Source organism: Photinus pyralis, unplaced genomic scaffold, assembly GCF_008802855.1.
Source record: "Photinus pyralis isolate 1611_PpyrPB1 unplaced genomic scaffold, Ppyr1.3 Ppyr1.4_LG5, whole genome shotgun sequence".
NCBI classification, from domain to species: domain Eukaryota; kingdom Metazoa; phylum Arthropoda; class Insecta; order Coleoptera; family Lampyridae; genus Photinus; species Photinus pyralis.
In genome coordinates, this window is record NW_022170596.1 from 12634293 (window position 1) to 12654850 (window position 20558).

The window sequence follows — 20558 nt, forward strand, 5'->3', positions numbered from 1 at the left end:
CGACAAACGCGCGTTTATTACACCGCAAACGTTAAACAATAAGAAACGCCGCTTTACAATTACTGCACCGCAAATACTTACAGATACATAACAATTTGAATTATTGCCACAACATCTGGACGGGATTATTATCATCATCATCGATATTCCAGCGCAATAATAATCGATTGAACCTGCAGCAAATCACAAGCGATGAAGATAGCGGCTTCTAAAAGCCTATAATTTTAGCTCTAATTCGTTTCGATATCTCTTTAGATCTCAATAGTTCTGGTTAACTTGCTACACAAATCAAACTCCTATAACTCACCTTGTTTTTGAAAGGTGTGAGGATTATTTTATCCCCGTTACCTTTACCATTTATAATATTGTTGTGTCATTTATTTTATAAAGTGGAGATATGCATCGCAACGTTTCTTATGTACACGGTTATACAAAATGGACTTAATTTGTTGTCTTTATTCGCATCGATTTAGATAAGTTCTTATAACAAATTTGCTGGAGGTGTGATTAATGTCTGTGTTTGAAAGATTAATGGCCGTATCCGTGATATTCTTGTAAGTTTTCCACTTAACATCCATTTTCTACATTTGTATTAATGTAACCCTATTTAAAAGATGTTGCGGCCTATTTTTGGAATAATGATACCTTTTTTCTGACTGTAAACTTTAACTTATAAATCGTTTTGTGAAATCAAGCCGTTATAGGGGCAGGTAGCAGTAAAAACTTGGTAATCCCAAAACCCCGAACACTCCAAAACAAGTTAAAAAGTAATCGTAAACGATTTACATAAAGCGCATTTCCACTTGCATTCATTTCCCATTTGTAAGATGCAACTTCTGTTAAAATCGTAGAAATCCGGCCACAAATATGAAAGATAGCATTGCACATGGGCAATCCATTGTTGACGTGCTACTCCAATTTCAGTTTATGAGAATTTCATTTCAATGCTTTTCTAAATAAGAAAGTTGGAACTGCGCATGCGCAAACCTCAATTTTAAAACTAATGTTAGATTTTCCTTTGTTCCAAGCGCCTAAGTATCAAATTTCACTTAAATAGTTCCATAGATAAAAAAGTTGGCACGGCGCATGCGCAAAATAAAATTTTGAAACTGGCGCAAGATTTTCCTTTATTCCAAGTGCCTATGTATCACATTTCATTTAAATTCTTCCATAAATAAAAAAGTTGGCACTGCGCATGCGCAAAACCAAATTTTGAAATTGGCGTTTGATTTTCCTTTATACCAAGTGCCTATATATCAAATTTAGTTTAAATTCTTCCATAAATAAAAAAGTTGGCACTGCGCATGCGCAAAACCAAATTTTGAAATTGGCGTTTGATTTTCCTTTATTCGAAGTGCTTCTGTATCAAATTTCGTTTAAATTCTTCCATAAATAAAAAACTTGGCACTGCGCATGCGCAAAACCAAATTTTGAAATTGGCGTTTGATTTTCCTTTATCCCAAGTGCCTATGTATCAAATTTCGTTTAAATTCTTCCATAAATAAAAAAGTTGGCACTGCGCATGCGCAAAACCAAATTTTGAAATTGGCGTTTGATTTTTCTTTATTCCAAGTGCTTATGTATCAAATTTCGTTTAAATTCTTCCATAAATAAAAAAGTTGGCACTGCGCATGCGCAAAACCAAATTTTGAAATTGGCGTTTGATTTTCTTTTATTACAAGTGCCTATGTATCAAATTTCGTTTAAATTCTTCCATAAATAAAAAAGTTGGCACTGCGCATGCGCAAAACCAAATTTTGAAATTGGCGTTTGATTTTCCTTTATTCGAAGTGCTTCTGTATCAAATTTCGTTTAAATTCTTCCATAAATAAAAAAGTTGGCACTGCGCATGCGCAAAACCAAATTTTGAAATTGGCGTTTGATTTTCCTTTATCCCAAGTGCCTATGTATCAAATTTCGTTTAAATTCTTCCATAAATAAAAAAGTTGGCACTGCGCATGCGCAAAACCAAATTTTGAAATTGGCGTTTGATTTTCCTTTATTCAAAGTGCCTATGTATCAAATTTCATTCAAATACTTTTATAAGTAAAAAAGTTTGCAATTCGGTTTATAAATGGTCGAGATGCGAAAAGGGCACTGTGAATTTTGAATCGATTCGATTCAACCTTTGGCATTGCGTATTATATGGTTAAAGCTATGCCCATATTGAATTTCATGCAATTCAGTTCATAACTAACGGAGATGTAAAAGCGATCGAACATTTCTAAACAAAGTTATCGTTCACACGGACAGATAGATGAACAGACAGACAAAGGAACAGACGGACAGACCAACCGGCAGGCGACAGATAGCAATGCAAAATTATAAACGATCTCTAGGATCGTTAATAACGGCAAAAGTGTAAAATTATGGAACATGTAAAAAACGGTTTTTTGTTTTTTTTACAATAACTTTTTTTGTAAGCGGTACAGAAAAAAATCCTTCCTTGGTACAAGACTCGACACCATAACGAACCAAATACCGAAAAAAGTAGAACAATAGCTCTTAAGATAAAAAACTAGTAGCGTCGCAATGTTAGCGGACGGACGGACGGACGGACGGACAAAGTGGCCACAATAGCGCATTTTTTTTTTATTTTTGTGGAAATGCGCTAAAAATCTCACTCAACTTTCGTATTTCGCGTTGGGAATGTCAAACTACGGATCTAGCGTCTCACCCTATGAAGATGTGATCACACAAGCCATCAATGCGCAATGGTTCATAGACTGTAATTTCGTAAACAAGTTTGGATAATATTATTACCCCTTTGGAGGCTTATTATAATAAACCTCCTATGCAGATGCAATGTTACTATGGAAATTAATCAGATACCTGAACCTGGTAGTTAATTTCTACGGAAAATTTTCATAGAAGATTATCTATCAGGGAGTTACCTATTGGATAAGTTTAACTGGACCGTCAAAAACAGCTGGTGTTCAGATTTTCAATACGAATGTACGTACTATGCAACGGTAGGTCTAAATTTGAATTTATATTTTCTAATTTTATGGAGATAGGTAAAATTAAAAATTTTTGAAATTTCAAGAATTAGAGCAGGTTAGGTATTACATATCATACAAAATGTATAGGGTGTCGGAATTTAGAGGGCCGATTTTCCAATAAATTATGTGGCTAGTGGAATTTTAAGAGTAAAACTTTAAGCATTTGGTGAAATGAAGCTTGTCCGTTCTGCGTCTTTTAATTTCTGCAGAGCATTGTTTTCATAATGGGTTCCGGATGCCTGGAGACGAGATGTAGTTGTAACTATAGCTAAAATGGATATCTTCATTGGCCTTATCTACTCCAAACTGCTGACTAAGCATAAGATCATTTCAGTATCGTGGAAAATGCAACGTGATATATGTTAGTCATACGTGGGATTTGATTTATTACGCTCTGATGGGATTCGTAGAGAGGATCTAAACAAAGAAATCAACGATTAAAGATGCCCGACTTTGTTAATAAGAAACCATTTTGTAGGCGTTCATTGGTCAGTAAGAAATTAAGATGGAAACTTTGTCGGAATATTTTTTTCGGAGTCATTCGGTGCTGCTTATCCATGGCTACGGGTGAGATCGCACGCTAGCAAGGAACCTCATTGGTAAAAATATAGCTTCCTTTCGTGAAAGCGCACAAGATATAACGTTTTCGGTGATCGCCAACCGTGATGTGTGAACCGTTTGGTGAAATTCATATTCGAATTTGAAATTTGGGATGCCGGCTATAACAAACGATTAATTATTTCTGGCTACAGAAATTAACCCATTGTATATTACGTGTCAAAATTACGTTGGGAGAGATCAAGGTGATAGTATAATAAAAAAACCAATTATGTAATGAACAATAAAAAAACACTAGTGATCTGTATACGCAAAAATTTCATTGCGTTTTCCATTTTCGGGGGAATTTTCGAGCTAGGGTGATCTCAGAGGTATCCATTTCCCAGAGGAAACCGATTTAATTTTGTATGCACAAATTCAGGAGAAAATTGTAAGCGACGTGGACTATGGATAGAGATTTGTTTTATTTATCAATATTGCTGTGTACAATTGCTCAAATTACTAGTATTTTTTCTCTCTTTTTAAAATTCTCCTTGAATTCTTCTCAGGGCATATCTGGGTTTCGACACAAACAAAAATCTTAACATTGACATTATAAGTTTGAAAAAGACCTCAATCAAAATCTGTAAGTTACCATGAAATTAATTACTCAAATTTTGAATTGAAATTAACAGATAAAAGGAATTTGTAAAATCAAACAAAACGAAACTTTACCTGGATTTCAAATAGGGATTTAAATTGACACACAATTGATTAATAACAACAAATTACAAGAATTTATTACACACACAACCCGTTTACAAAACGGACAATTAAAAAAAACAGTGATGTACTCTTCTATTAAATCGACCGGCAAACAGCATTATGACGAGACATCCGACTTAGGCTAAATAGCAACGTCGTTCTTCATACTTAACGGCCAAGCTCACGCCCGCATCTGCCTATGTTATCTCGCACATGACGTTGTTAGTAAATAAATCCAATTAATTTGTCCGATAACACCTTTACAAAACCTCTGGCCGGAAAAAAATTTTTACCTTACATCGAAATTACAATTAATTATTTCCTTTATTTATTTGTTCTAAGATTTATGACACTAAATACAACAAATACAATTAATTGACTTAAACAATTTCCTTCTAAATTCGAAATTTAAAAAACTAACATTAAAGTGACACTTTAACAAATTTTACAACTCTGTGTCTTTTTGAACGAAATTCCCCTTAGTTGGCAAAACGTAATTTTTTTTTACTACGGGGTGGTTTGCTTCTCATCTTCGGAATTGTTTCAACCTAGAGTATAAACGACACCCCTATGTAGTTTACACAATATACTAAAAAAAATTAAGTTTCAAGTAAAAATGAAAAGGAGCTGTTTTCCAGGTATTAAGATAAATTAACCGCGTTAATGTTCAACGAAAAATCGACGTTTCGGTCACTTTCGCAAGGGGCTTCATCAGGACAAGAATACAAAAATCAAAAACAAAAATAAAATAGCAGAGTGCGCAACCAATGCCAACTTTCTTATTTATGTAGTATTTTTTTTTAAATTTTAATCACAGACAATACCAGTGAAGATAAATTCTATGTCAAGTTTCTTACTTATGAAGACATTGTTTTTTTTTTATATAGGCACTATAGCTGGTTTTAATAAAAACAAACGCAGAGCATGCGTGGACTCGGCAATAGCAACTTTCTTATCAATGGAGATTTACCTTCAATTTTAACCATAGAGTGTGGCGTAACCTTCAAAAAAGCGCATCCAAAAAGAAAGCGTGCCATAACTACCTTAATTTCTATGGAAAATTCGACCTTTTCGTCCCAGAAAACGGAATGAGCTCCCCAAATATATAAAACCAAAACAAATTTAATGACCAATTCCTCCAAATATAACAACTTTGTTCCATATGAATGTACAGGATGGTTCAAATTCGTGGAGCGCCATTGGGATCTCTGTAACGGTGTGAAATTGTCTTGTTTGTTGAGATGTAAACGAACCACTTTTTGAAATTTTTGGCAAATCTTTGAAAATAGGTAACTGAGTTATCACCGGAAAACTGAAAATGTCAAATTTCGATTTCATTGTCCCTAACTAAAACGGTCGGAAATGGACGGTTCCCGTTTTCACCTTCTATGGGCACTTTTTTTCGGAGAATCTGAATAGCACCCTAGATGTAGAAGCTATAAGGCTACTACTTTCTTATTTCTTATAGAGGCCATTGCATTTTTGAGATAGAGGACAAAAAATCATCATAGCCATGTTAATTCAGCAAGATCTAGTTACCTGTGGATGTTTTGTTGCGAAATTAACGTAAAACTTCTGATTTTGAAATTTTCCCTTGTAAATTTATGTAAGAGTATAGTGTCGCATTCCGTAATAAACCAGTATGGCGCCCACAAGAAATAAGAAAGTAGTGCATTGTATCTTCTACATCTATCGTATTATGGAAATTTTGATAACATATTCAGATTTTCCGAAAAAAGGGTGAAGAAGATGCTAACGGGAACCGTCCGTTTCCGACCGTTTAAGATAGGGAAAATGAAAACGAAATTTGACATTTTCAGTGTTTCTGTGATGTTTCAGATTTTTCAAAAATTTCAAAAGCGTTTTTTTTAGTCACAACTTCGCTCCCATATACCTAACCTACACTGTATCTCTCACAGTGGCGGAGATCCCAATGGTGAACCATGAATTTGAACCGCCCTGTAGGTGCACCGAAAAATGTTAAAATTAGCTCCAAATGGCATTTTGCACGTGCTTCAAATTTAGCGTATTTTTAAAGCGGAAGGTGGACTGTTCACGCGGATTGTCGAGAAGTGGCACGGCCGGTAGGGTCTACCGAGGAAACCTACAATTCATATAGAAAATTTGTATCAAATTGTTTACTCCGCATGACACTCAAGCTAAACTTTTCACACACTTTTGCGTCACGCAAACATCTCCACCATCACTTAACTTTACAACATTTCCTTTTGAGGAAACCCTTCCTCAAGATTAGCTACCTGATCTTCTTTGTGTAAGGCCCAAACAAGTCGGTAAAACCGAAAGTCAAATCGCCTGATTAGTCGCCTCTTACGAGATGCAATGTCTCTATAGCAGAGTTATTAGACGAATTCAATGAGCTTTTAGCAAGCTTTCTGTTTGTCTGGTGGTTAATTTATGTATGTATGTTCCTCTAGATCTAAAAATAATGGGTACACAAATAAACGCAAGTTTCGAGTATGAAGTTTGGAATGCTCCAAAGAAATCTTAGAAGAATTGATTTCTATCATTGGCGATTAGCAATTTACAATTTCCTGCAATGAAAGATGTACATCATGAAAGCGAGAATGTTTTTAGTTTACCTATAATATACTTGCTGAAGCAACAATTAATGATAAATTACAACAAATTCCTCCAATGTGCGTATGTTGAGCTTTCCCATATTCATATCGCATATAATAATGACGTGTTATTTATTGCATCTCATTTTTCATCTGCATATTTTAGGATTTTTATTGCTTTAACGAAATACCAAGTGCTCAGAGAATTTTTGATCTTTCGCGTTGTCTGAAGTGGATTCATTATGCATTCTTAGGTATGCCTAGGCTTTCCAGTTCGGACTGCAGTTCCTGACAATATTTTTGTGACGCTAATTTAATTAATATTTCAAAGGGCGACATACGCCGTCCCCCAGTTTATGCTTTATTACCTTAAAATTACGCTTAAATGAACCGTATCAGCTTAAGAGCCTGAAATAATGTCGTATTTCCTTTGATAATAATTTTGCAGTTGGACGTTTTGTGGGTAAAAAAAGAGAACGTCTCACAGTAAATTAAGGCGAACTCTATTAAATCATGTGTCAGTAATATACAAATATAAACTAGCGGATCTATGCGTTTTACCGGTTTATTGCGGGCGGTCTGTGTTAATCCATCAACTCAGCTCGTATGTTTTAATTAGAGCAAAAATGTTAGAAGCAGCAGAGCGGGCGACATCACAAATGATCCACGATGGTCGCACTTCAGCTGCTCAAGAACGCATTTATTACCACTATGCAAGATAATTACAATTTCCGTTGTATCAAAGCGCTGGTATTATAATATTTTCTGCCCTAATGATGCCGGCATTACAGAACTTACTAAATATAAATCTTTGTTTCAGGCGGATGTTTCCTACCGTAAGGGTATCCTTTACGGGTATTCGGGCCGAGCAGCGGTACGTTGTTATTTTGGACATCGTCCCCGTTGATAACAAACGCTATCGTTACGCTTATCACCGTTCCTCTTGGTTGGTCGCGGGAAAAGCCGATCCACCTGCACCCTGTAGGCTCTATGCTCACCCAGACTCTCCCTACACTGGAGAACAATTACGTAAACAAGTCGTCTCCTTTGAAAAAGTCAAACTGACGAACAACGAGATGGACAAGCACGGACATGTAAGTCGATCAAAAAAAGCCGAGCTCCATTTCACACGTTTCGCTTTCAGCTCGTTCTGAATTCCATGCATAAATACCAGCCTAGAATTCACCTCGTGAAAAGATCAGACAGTGCGTCTGGGCCAATAATCGATTTGGAGCAGGAAGAGTACAAAACATTCATCTTTCCCGAAACGGTGTTCACAGCTGTCACGGCTTATCAAAATCAACTGGTAAGTTCGCTGGGTTTACTTATACGTATAAACGAATAAAAATCTAATTGACAACTAGAATTATTTTAGGCTAATTATCCAGAGAATAATTTTAGATTCGAGTTGTCGTAAATTTCATTTTGCAACGCCGTTAAACTATTTTCGTACGGAAACTCAAAAGAAGTGTAAAAAGACAAGCTTTAGTCGTTAAATGTTAGGTGACATTGATGACCACCTTTATGCATACCAATATATTCCGCAGCTCGTGAATTGGTAAAATTGTCACTATGACCAACACCATTTATATAGCTATCAGCACTGGGTCCTGGGTGGGCTTCAGCATTGGCCTTTTGCCAAAGCGTCGAACTGCGAGCTTGTTAATTGAGAGATTGCTATTTGGTTAACAATATTTTGTTTAGACAACCTTAATCTAGTCAAGCATAAATTCTGTCACTTCTACAAGGTATATGATTAAACGCGTGCACCTGTTTGTAATCCTCGTTAAAAATTCAAGGTGTACACACATACGCAACTATTTGACTACCGTAATTTATAACTTATAGCAATGTTAACAAGAGGAGACTCTAGTAAAGATTGTGTTAAATCAAGTCGGTGAGATAAATGTAATTCTATAATTTATTTATTTCTCAATTAATCAAATAGGTTTCGGCACATTTCCTTTGAGACTTGGCAGCTCTACATTTTGTAGTAGGCGTTCGAATTTGTCAATGTCTTTTAGCATTTAAAATTTGTGTACCTACCTACTGTACGGTAGAGGAAAAGAACGCCGGAAGAATGTGCAATGGAAATATCGGTGGAATTTGCTATAAGCTTTATTTTAGATACTAATTGGGGTTGGAAAATTTATATCTACATTGTGACCCTTCAGATACATTTTCGGCATAGAGGCTATTCGTACTTACCCGCGAGACCACCCTTAATTTGTGAGTACTTGCAATCATTACAGTAGTGTACACCGCATCCTCGCTCCTTCATATTTTTAGGATGAATATGGCTTCATTTGGAACATATTGTAACTAAACATGTAAAATAAATACATAAGACTCTAAGCAGGCATAAAAAAATGAGTAACCTCTTTTTTTTACCAATAATTAATCAAAGTCTTCCACCAATTTCCACAAAATAGCTTAATAGTCACGGACCATATCCAAGATTCACATTAAATTTCGCAATTTCTGGTACTATCTTCAGTTTCTACGAGAACAGAAGAATCCTTCTCAAGTCAAATCTGCAAAATAATGTATTAGCCATCTTTGAATGAGTTGAATTTGGATAATAATCGGACTTCTCCCATAACCCCTCTTTTTACGCTTAATGCATAAGATTAAAATAAAAAGGAGTCAAAGATGGGGCACATAAATTCCAGAGTACTATTTAAATTCCGCAAATCAGAACTCCAACCTGTGTTGTAATGATGGAGGGTGGTCTTGTTTAAGCAAGCTTATCTTTTCGGTTACTCCCAAAAGGGATAGTCTCGCTTTCCATTTAAGGAAATTGCAATTTTATTCCTCCCCCATATCTACATTCCCTCAATTTTGAGATCACACGTATTTTTGGCACAATTTAATTACCTACATGTTTCATTGAAGTCACGGTTAGTAGACAGAATTAAGCGGAATTTTATGCAAGAAAGGATTTTTTTGGGGGTTAGAGCGCATTATTAGGGATTCGTTAGGCAGAGTTGGCGAAGGTACGGAATAATCCTGAATAACCCATCGACGTACTATAGTAGACCAAGGTCAAATCCTAGCCACGGCACCAACATTCTGTAATACTATAATAAAGAGTTAGGGAGTTTTGAGGACCATGTCATAACAGTATTCAAACAACGTCAAAATTCAGAAGACATGAAAAATAATCACATTTGGATTTATCCACAATAAGATAGTGGCAAAATACCATTGTAAACAAATTAAATTAAATACACATATTACGCCCGCACATAGAACAAACAGAAACATCCTGACCCATCCTACAAGACGATGGCAAACATCGTAACTGAATTTCGAAGTCACCAATAATTACCATACATCCTATGCTAATTACAGTAATTACAAAGGAAAACAAGGATACATTTACCTGTATTTACGAAAAAAAACAAAAGCAAATTTCGTTCTGCCGCCTCAGCTAAAATTTCGCCACGTTCCTTTTCTCTTTCGAGGAAAGCCAAACCATACACTTATGCACGATCAATAGCGAGGCTTTGTGTAATTTGAATTGCTGCACTTCCCGCGAAAATATTTCCAGTGACGTTTTTCTCCTTTTATAAAATGCATATCTGCGATAAATGATAACATTCAAAATCTGTCAGATATGCTACATCACAATAAATTGTGATTTTTACTTGCAATTAAAATTCGGATATATCGACAGAAATGTACGCCGTTTTTTTTTTTTGTAAGTTATGAACTATTTTTGAACAATTGGACAAAATTGCTTTTTATAAAGCAAGCGAGCCAGGCCAATTATTTTCAGGAGTTTCTCTGAAAAAAATTCGAAAAACGGTGAAATTTTGAAGAAAAAAGGTTATAACAGAGAAATCTTAAGGTGAAGGGTATAATATGTTACGTAAAACAGTACTCTTCAAGTACTTTCCAATTCCCCAATGAAATATGGAGTGTTGCATTAAAAAGCATGTGGCGACGGTAATTGTGGACAATTTTGCTCCTTGATGATCCGAGGGGTCTTAAATGCTACACCCTGTATACCGGACAATGGACAGACATGTCGCCTGCATTGGCTAGAGTCATCTGGAATGTAGATGAATGAACATGAATGTACATTTATTAACGAGCTGCTGGCTAGTTGATAATTTTGCTGTCTGTCCATCCCTCAGGTCCGTGCGTCTGCCCTTAATTATAAAGATATTTAAACGAAATTTGATACGTAGGCACTTGGAATAAAAGCAAATCTAACGCCGGCTTCAAATTTGGTTTTGCGCATGCGCAGATCCAATTTTATTATTTACGAAGGATTTAAATGAAATTTGATACACATATAATATTATATTAGAATAAAATCAAATCTAACACCAGGTTCAAAATTTGGTTACTGAATCATGCTTCTGCATATTTATGTCCCGGTCAGGAATATCCCGTGTACGGACTTGCGGCATTTGGACGGTAGGAAATACAAACATACATATACATACAGGGTGATAATACTAACTCATTACACTCGAAAACGGAAGTTAGAATTCATTAAAGCAAACAAGTTTTCTTAGTACCAATTTTTTAATTTCGCCCCTGATCGAAGTTATGGGCGTTCATTTTCAGGACCTATGTATTAAAAAAAAACAAAAATGTTCAAAACTATCTTTCAACTCTCTAAAACATTTGTATTTGCAAAAACTTTTTATTTTTTTAAACAATAGAATTGCGATCGATTCAAAATTTCAAAAACACATTTTTTGATAACCGCCCCATCGACTTTTGAAAGTAAACCATAAAATCCTTACAGTAGGTACTACAACATTTGTCCTAAACATTTTTTTCAAGTTATCCTGTGAAGCGGAGGGGGCATTTTGAAAATAGAAATTGAAAATAAATTGAAAAAGTGTTTAGGACAAATATTGTAGTAGATAGTGTAGGGATTTCATAAATGGTTTACTTTCAAAACTCGTTGGGGTGCTTATCAAAAAATCTTTTTTTGAAATTTTTGAACAATGGCTATTTTATTATTTAAAAAAAAAATAATTGTAAATACAACTGTTTTAAAGAGCTGAATGATAGTTTTGAAAATAACGTTTGTTTTTTTTTCATTGGTTCTGAAAATAAGAGTGCTGCGCTAATAACTTCGAACCGGGGAAAATTGGAAATAAGAAAAATTATTTGTTTGAATGAGTTCCATTTTCGGGTGTAACGACTTAGTATTATCTAACACTCTGTACAGTGTAGTGAAATGGTGCATGAAAAGTAGTCGAAGTGGAAAGTTGTATTGTAATTGTCTATAGTGGTGTATTTTATTTTTTTTTGCAACCAGGGGGCTGCCGGGCTCCAGTTTGATTATCAAATCGTAGTAAAGAAAAAATTATGATTGACTAGTTGTCCATACCGCCCCCCCCCCTTTCATTTATATTTTTGTTGTATTTTCCAAAAATGACTGATTTCTCCCATATTTCAACACTCTTTTGCGTGGAAACTATAGGTACGACGTACAAAAAAATGTTTAAGGTCATTTTCTCCTTTTTAGTTTAGAATAGAACCACATTTTACGTAAATAGCTTGCTTCTCAAGTTATAATCTGAAATCCTCTTAAAAACATTATTTTTATTGTTTTTTTTATTTCCCATTGTTGACAATTTCAGATTCGTGTACAGCACACCAAAAACATAAAATAAACCACTAAAAACAATGAAACCAAAACTTTCCCCTTTCTACTACCGTTTGACTGGACTAATATACAGTGTCCACGGATTGAGTGCATAAGGTGTATATGACAATTTTTTTAGAGTTGGATCTTAATGTTGTGAGGATCGCTCTTGCTTAGTCTCAAACTAAGATATTGAAAAAATGAGCCAAATCAATTAATATACAGGGTGTTTTTTGTCAAATTCTAAAAATTAGTCAAGAGTAAACTGTCTTTATTTTAGCAGGTATAACAAAAAAGTGTTAAGAAAAGTTGTTTGTATTTAAAAGTTATGGAAGACTTTCAATTCTCATACAAATCTGCCTACTTTGATTTTTTCCATCGCCATCCAATAGTTTTGAACTCATGTTTGTAACAAAAATCAAAGCAGGCTGATTTATATGAAAGTTTAAAGTCTTCTATATCCTTTTTTAATACATTTTTGGTATATCTACTAAAATAAAGCCAGTTTGCTCGTGACTAATTTTTTGAATTCGGCAACAAACACCCTGTGTATTAATCTGTACGAATTTTTAAAAAGCTTGAAAAGCCACGAACCACCAATTATAATATGTAACTTTGATAAAATTCGCACTAGTCGCTAGGGTCACGCTTCAAATTCGAATATCTCGAGAACGGAATGTCGGTACTAGATAGGTACTTACTCACAATATACTAAAGATCTTAATCAATTCTGTTGACGGAGCCAATACTTCAAATCTGAACATCTCGAGAACGGAGTGTCGCAAGTCGGCACTCACAAAATTTGGACCCATTTAAATTGAACACTCTCTTGATATAAACGTTAATTTTTCTATCGTTGTTTTTCGATGATACCTATCTGTAGGGGATTTTAAAGAGATAATAATCAAAACCTGAAATGTGTCCAAATTCACTTATTTTGTATTTGTCATAGCCGAGGTCATAACCAGACCTTCCATAGTTTAATGTTGAGGTTGTTTCTGTAATGAGAATTTTGGCCTTTAAAATGATGTGTATGTGCATTTTATAACTTTGTGAGTGCTCAAGGTGCGAAGATACCTAAATGCTAGAAACTAACTTATATTAACTAATAAAGCTCAGTGTTGTCTTCCCTAACACTGAGTTTTATTATTGTACCCCAATTCGAGAAGATGGAATTCTCAACATAACACATTAAGATTATTATTATTATTAGCCCAAAAGTGTTTACCCAAAATCGAAAACTACTGTTTTGATTACCTATACGGTTCTAAGATTCAGGTAACCTCTCTAGAAACAATGTTTTTTAAAGTAAGGCAATTAAAGGTACACAAATAATAACAAAACTATGCCGTAATTTAGATACAAGCATAGTGTTTTTATTCAATGATACAAGTTGGTGTACCCTCAATCGCAAATTTTGATCTTATCCCAATCGAAAGGTGCTGAAAACATGGGGACTGGCGCACAAATTTGGCAAACCGAGCACAAATTTCGTTATTTAGCAAAGTGGGGTGCCGATTCACAAAATTCAAACTTATGAATTAATACAATTTTTCCTTAGTTGTTGAAGTATTTCAGCTTCAATAAATAACGTTTGTCGCAATTGCCACAGAACAATTATAAATCAATTTAATATAAGACTCTAATTAAAATAGTACAACACAAGTCGACAAGATGCCAACTGTTATACCTTTACTAATATTTTTTAATTAAGAAAGTATAAAAACCCCACAAAAAAAAACGAAAATTACGTGACTGGGAATTATAATTTATTAAAAGTGTAACATATTGAGAAAATGTGAACTCGAGACATTGAGTGCATGTTCTTAATACTTTAATTTGAAGTTCAAGTGCCGTCTACTAAAACCACGTAACTTGAAATTCAACAAACGCATTAATACAAAAACACGATTTATTTTACAGACTTCATCTCTTTCCTCTTTTTTTTTGTAAATATTTACCGTATGAATACAAGAGAGACGCTTGATGAGTTATAGCGGCAAAGAGCAGTAGCGCCAGTCACATGTGTGAAGGTGTTTTACGAGCTTCGTACCCGATGGCTCTAAAGATATCGGGTTAGGTAAACTCCACCAGCATTTGAAGTCGGAGTTTGAGTTATCGGTTTTTTAAGCCGGTAGATGGTTTAATGATTACTTGATGTTCGTGAGCGAATCACTAGTACCTACCTCTAAGGCGCGATGATGGCATAGGCGCTCGACGCTTGGAGTGCAGTGCGAAAATGTGAACGTGGTGGAATTTAAGGCCGCCAGAAATAAGCGCCCTCGCAAAGTAGCATACCGTACCAAAAGTAAACATAAATAATAGTTTTTAAATGAGACAGGACGTTTCACACGACGCGCGTGTGTGGCGCGACACATGAGATGCGATGTGCTTGTCGAGTGACGGATTACCAAGGGGACTGGAATAACGCGGATACATGACATATTTCACAACAACGTAAGTGAGGAAGCTCCTAACGAGCAGGAAGGATTTTATTTGAAATAAATAAACTACTTGTGATCATTAGTAATTTGTAATGAGTCAACTTTACGTGGAAAAGTTATAATTTACCCAACGAAACGTTTTACGCATTCTTAATTGGATAACGAAGAAGAAAGGACCCCTGCCATAACAGTAGATGTTGATCGTTTCTTATAATTTATCTGTCATAAAATATGAAATGGAAATACATTCCGAGGAATGCGCAAATAAAAAGTTCTTGTACGAATTGACTTGCGTTTTAATGGTGATTCGATGAAATGAAGGCTAATCAATCATATTCATCAACAAATTACTTGTAACAAATGCACAAGAGTATAAAGACCGGTCCTGTATCAAATCATCTACTGAGCTGAAGCTGTCTCATGCATCATATAGTTGAGATGAAATATTTGAACGCGTAGGGAGTCTGCATTCTTAGCATAGTCTATCGGGTGCTGTCACTCCCCGTGAACAGATAATTGGCCCACCCCAGGAGTCCTATCCTGTTTGTTTTACTGATTTTCTATTTATTGATATCATCTCAGATACGGAGATTATTTAATGCGATCTCGGTATATGGTGTTAAATTAACTTTTAATTATTCCACTCATTTATCATTTCAACATTTTCCAAATGATATACCAAGAAGCTTGCCTACTACTTTTTTTCTTTGTAATTTTATTTTTATATCTACTACTCCTTTCGGCCTATTTCCAAAAACATCGTCTAATTGTCTATACATATACTGATGCTTGTTCATCGTGGCAACGGTTACGTTTTTATTAGAAAACAAACACTTCTTGGAACTTCAATAATAAAGTTCTTGATTTGATTGAATTTTTTGAAATGTGTTTCTAGCAGCGACTGTGGATTAGTGGTGCTGTTCCAGCGGAACATGTATCCGGTCGAGGCCTACGATACTTAGTATTAATATATAATATAATATAATATAATATAATATACTATATAATATAATAATAAAAAAATTTTAAAATATTATGCCGGAAATAGGCAAGATAACACCGAAGATGATATTTCGGTCGAGCGTAAATTGTCTAAACTGTTATGATTTTTAATAATGCGCTGGAAATCGTTTATCGCATATTGCATATTTTGCGAGAAATATGCAAGATAACACAGATAATGGTATTAAATTATGCATATTCTGTGAGAAATAGGCATTATAACACAGAACACTGTGTTGTCATTCTTAAATCAAATTTTAAAGCTGCGGGTGAGCCTAAATTGTCAAACATTTCACAATTTTTAATAATGCACTGGAAGTGGATTATCGCATATTGCATATTCTGTGAGAAATATGCAAGACAACACTGAAAAAGGTGTTAATTCATTCTTCACTCTAACTTTGAAGGTCCCGTCGAGCTTAAATTGTGAAAAATTTATGATTTTTAATAATCCTTTCGAAGTCGATTATCGCATATTGCATATTCTGTGAGAAATATGCAAGACAACACAGAAAAGGGTGTTAATTCATGCTTAAATCTAACTTTGAACTTAAATTGTCAAAAATTTCAAGATTTTTAATAATGCATTCGAAGTCGATTATCGCATATAGCATATTCTGCTAGAAATATGCAAGATAACACAGATAATGGTGCTAAATTATANATAAGCTTTACCTCAACTTACGCTGCAAAAGAGAAAAGGTAGTTAACGTAGGTAGCATAGAAACACAAAAACGCCCTAAATAGCAACATCTTTCTTTCTTGAAATAAAACTCGGCATCAAAGAAACTGGTCTGAAACTTCTCTATAACTGGAAGCGTTCCAAAGGCTAGTGCGAGCCGGGAGTTTGTAAATTCATTGATATTTTATTTCGATAATGAAATTTTTTTTGAAAAATAAATAGAATACTTATATCACTAATTGCTTTCCAGAGATTTGTCTTTCGTGCTCTTCATTTACTATTTTGGGAAATACGTTAGGTCGAGAAGGAACGATATAGGCGTAGAAACAACTTCCAACGTCGGTAAGGCCACTGTTTGTGGTTTTTTTACGATGTATAGAGTTGAAAATGTTACCTCCAGCAGTTTTCTTGTAGTTGCTCCTTAGGTTATATAAGCTTAACTACTTAATTTGTGTACATTTATGCCAAGAAACTTGAGAACATTGTCTTCAGATAATTGCGCTAAATTCAATATCCTGCAATCAAGATGCAATCGATACGTTACCTGAATTAATACTTTAAATCAATAAAATACTGGCCAAGTGCAAGATCTGCTTTATTTAGATGCAAACGTTATAGATGTTATAAATTAATCATTCCATGTGCCTTCTTGCTATCTTAAGTTTAATACACAATTCAATAAATATTTAATTTACTCTGAAAACTCTTACGCGCAAGACGATACACACGATTATTCATAGAAACGCACACCTTACACCTTGAACATGTCATGCAGATAGGGTAGTAAAGACCCCAGTTTGTCGAAAATAATTACGAAAAAAGTAGAAACGACGAGGCAGGATTAATGACAACGAAGGAGTTCTTTCAATCTCAATCTTTTACATCAACACTTCAATTTGAATGCCCAATTCCTCATTTTAAATTTTACTCGCTACCTCAAGTTGAAAACGTAAAGCAGTCAACACAATAATCTCTCTAAACTAGTGTTGAAGATGCCGGCTTCTATACCTTTGATCTATTGTAGATATGTAGGAAATGCAACTGCGGAAGCAATATTTAGCATTTTTGTCACTAAATCTGACTAATTTAACAAACGCAAATAAATATAACGTCAAAAACGTGGTAACGTAATCTCAAACGTCTGTCTTCGAATGTGAATTGAATGCACGCATCGTCTCCGTTACCCCGGAAAACGGAATCACCAAAAATTTGCGCCCTACTGTGTTTAAATTAAAAAATGAAAAATTTACTTATTCACTTTGAAGTTCGGTATTGCAAATGTCTAACATACATGGTAACTTTAAATATTATATTATCGCTGTGTGCGATTGCGAACGGTCACTAAGCCATCTACAAAAGATCTATCCAGCTAGTTCAATTTAATAGTTTATAGTCATCCAAGACAACAAACGGAAAATGTTAAATAAATTCAAGCAAGCCGTGGAACTATTAGAAATACATTCTAAAATTCAAGACAAAAATTCAGTATTGATTCCCAGAGTTTGTTAAAATTATTTTTTCATATCTCTCAAAATAAATTTACGCCAGCGCATTTTCGAAAATGACCTTTTTGTTTTTTTTTTACCATAACTTCGTTATTTGTAACGCTCCAAGAAACTCTAAAGGGAAAATTAATCTACATAAAATTCTCGTCAAATTCTGTGATACTTTGCCCATTTAAGCGACTTTGTATCTATGACGGTTTACAAGATTCCGCGCAAGATCCTCTCATATTAAAAAAACCGGAAAAAAACTCACTCTGTACATTTAAAAAAAAATTGGGCAGTAGAATGGACCGATATAAAAATTGTTTTCAATGAACTGATCGAGGGTCCAAAATGCTTCGTTCTCATACGGACGGGTAGGAGTAACTATGACTCTCGTATAGCAGCGGTAACGTAAGGCAATTGAACCAAAGAACTAACGTGAAAGTGCTGCTATCGTAGTGGTGCACATGATTACGTTGGTACGAGCCTTAGTTTCGAGCAGCTACCTTCACGTGGCTTCCACTGGAACCTTCCGTCATGTGTGGAATGATCCCTAAAGGGCGTGCAAAATAAGTTCGACCTCAACGAGGAAATATGCGAATAACTTTTTTTTTAAGTCATAGGTATATAAAAACCGTTGAACAGTTGTATTCGTAAAAAGTGATCGCTAAATTATCATGAAGTTCTGGTCGTTTTTATTGCTCAGTTAAGAAATGCATTTGGATTTTTTTAACTTCAAAAACTAATTCTAAATTCGTCGTCGTTTCCAGTCCCAGATACGCATTAAATTGGATTTTTTCGCCCTCGCTCGGGGAGTAAAAATTCTATAAAATCAGAAAGGTTATACAAGGTTATAAATTCAATAAAAATGAAATGGAAGCGTGATCGGAAATACGCTTGGTCCCTTTGTTTTTGTTTTTGAATTGCGCATATTTTCACTCAAAATGTGGGTATACAGGATGCCCCAAAAAATCGTATCGGAAAAATGAATTTTTCTCCGTTATGTTGCTTGTAAATCTACCTATCTAATTATTATCTTATCTATACCGACCAGATGTGCTTTTATCTTACTATAGAACAAATTCGGCTACATTATACTCGTATTAATATTTAAAAAAATACGTTTATTATTAATAATGAAAAATATGAGTGCAATGTCGCAATGCTTTTCCCAAATTTATTTAAATTAAATGTATATGCATAAAAGGTGGATCACATTCCAATATTACATTTCAAATGAAAATCCGCGCTTATCCTTCTCTTTTTTGTATAATTTTTTGTGGATTGCATTTTTTGGCACGTACTTAATGGGAGACTAAAAGAATCTAGTAGAATCATGCCTTAATTAAATTTATTAGCAAATATATAAAATGCATTTTGTTGCAGATAACAAAGTTGAAAATCGACAGCAATCCATTCGCGAAGGGATTTCGCGACTCATCGCGTTTAACGGAGTTCGAACGGTAAGCTACAAATCTTAAGTTTTTTTGCTTGAAAAATAACTACTTTCACTTTTTTCCAAAGTGACACCTTTTGCAGGGAAACCATGGAATCGATGCTTGCCGAACAACACTACCTAAGGAACCCCCTTCGACCGTTCGCCGAATTAGACACGCACAACAACAATTTATCGTTGGAAGAGAAGGCGATCCTAGCGGCTCGCTCGCAGCTATTCCTGCGAGCCGCCGCCGCAGCCGCCGGACCCTACGCTCCCTTAATGGGCAGCATTTACGGTGCCAGTGGATCGCAGGCGACCAGCGTTCCACCTGGAGTCCTTTGGAGCCAGTGGGCGTGCCTAGGCCCCTCACTTCTGGCGGCGCAACATCAACACCAACTGGCGGTGGCCGCAGCTGGAAGTTCGCAACTATCCTCTCCTATTTCTCCCCTAGCAAGGCCCCTGGCACAGCACAGATATTCGCCCTATGCGCCACCCTCGCGATCTCCCGATACTAGTTTACGTGAACAAGACTCGCCTAACAGTCCTTCGTAGGACTAATTTCTCCTATATCTTGTGATATTATCGTTTTTTTAATTGATTTTAAGCAAACTGACGGAGCAAATGCCTTCACCCGATGATGCTTCTGCGTAGGACAAAACGCTCCGCAAACAAGAGTTCCGATAAAATTGTACAATATAAACACATGTACATAAACATAATTTATTTTACCATTATGATTAATGTATCTGAGCACTGTCACGTCTCTCAACAATAATCGAATTAGGCGGTGTCATTATTTATTTTCCTCCCAGCAAAAATACTATACCGATGACTGACATGATAACAGAACTTATAGATTGTTAACCTTCGCATTATTAATTAACGACTCGTTACATATGCAGCTTTCAGATACATAAAATATTTATAAGAATTTATTACATAGTTGTCGGAAATTGTCAATTTAGGTATAATTATGTATTATAAATAATAAATTTATCAGAAGTA

General features: G+C 35.1%; 1 protein-coding gene across 2 annotated transcripts in view; it reads left to right on the top strand.

Annotated features, from left to right (window-relative positions):
- The window catches only part of LOC116171458 (T-box transcription factor TBX20-like), a gene marked incomplete in the record, with an annotated part of 102200 nt that extends 81642 nt beyond the window's left edge, over nt 1–20558 (top strand). Inside the window, 4 exon segments of one of the 2 annotated variants that reach the window (XM_031488316.1) lie at nt 7705–7977; nt 8028–8189; nt 19502–19578; nt 19640–20558. In XM_031488316.1, the coding sequence (XP_031344176.1) occupies nt 7705–7977; nt 8028–8189; nt 19502–19578; nt 19640–20105 (978 nt within the window). 2 annotated transcript variants of the gene reach the window in all.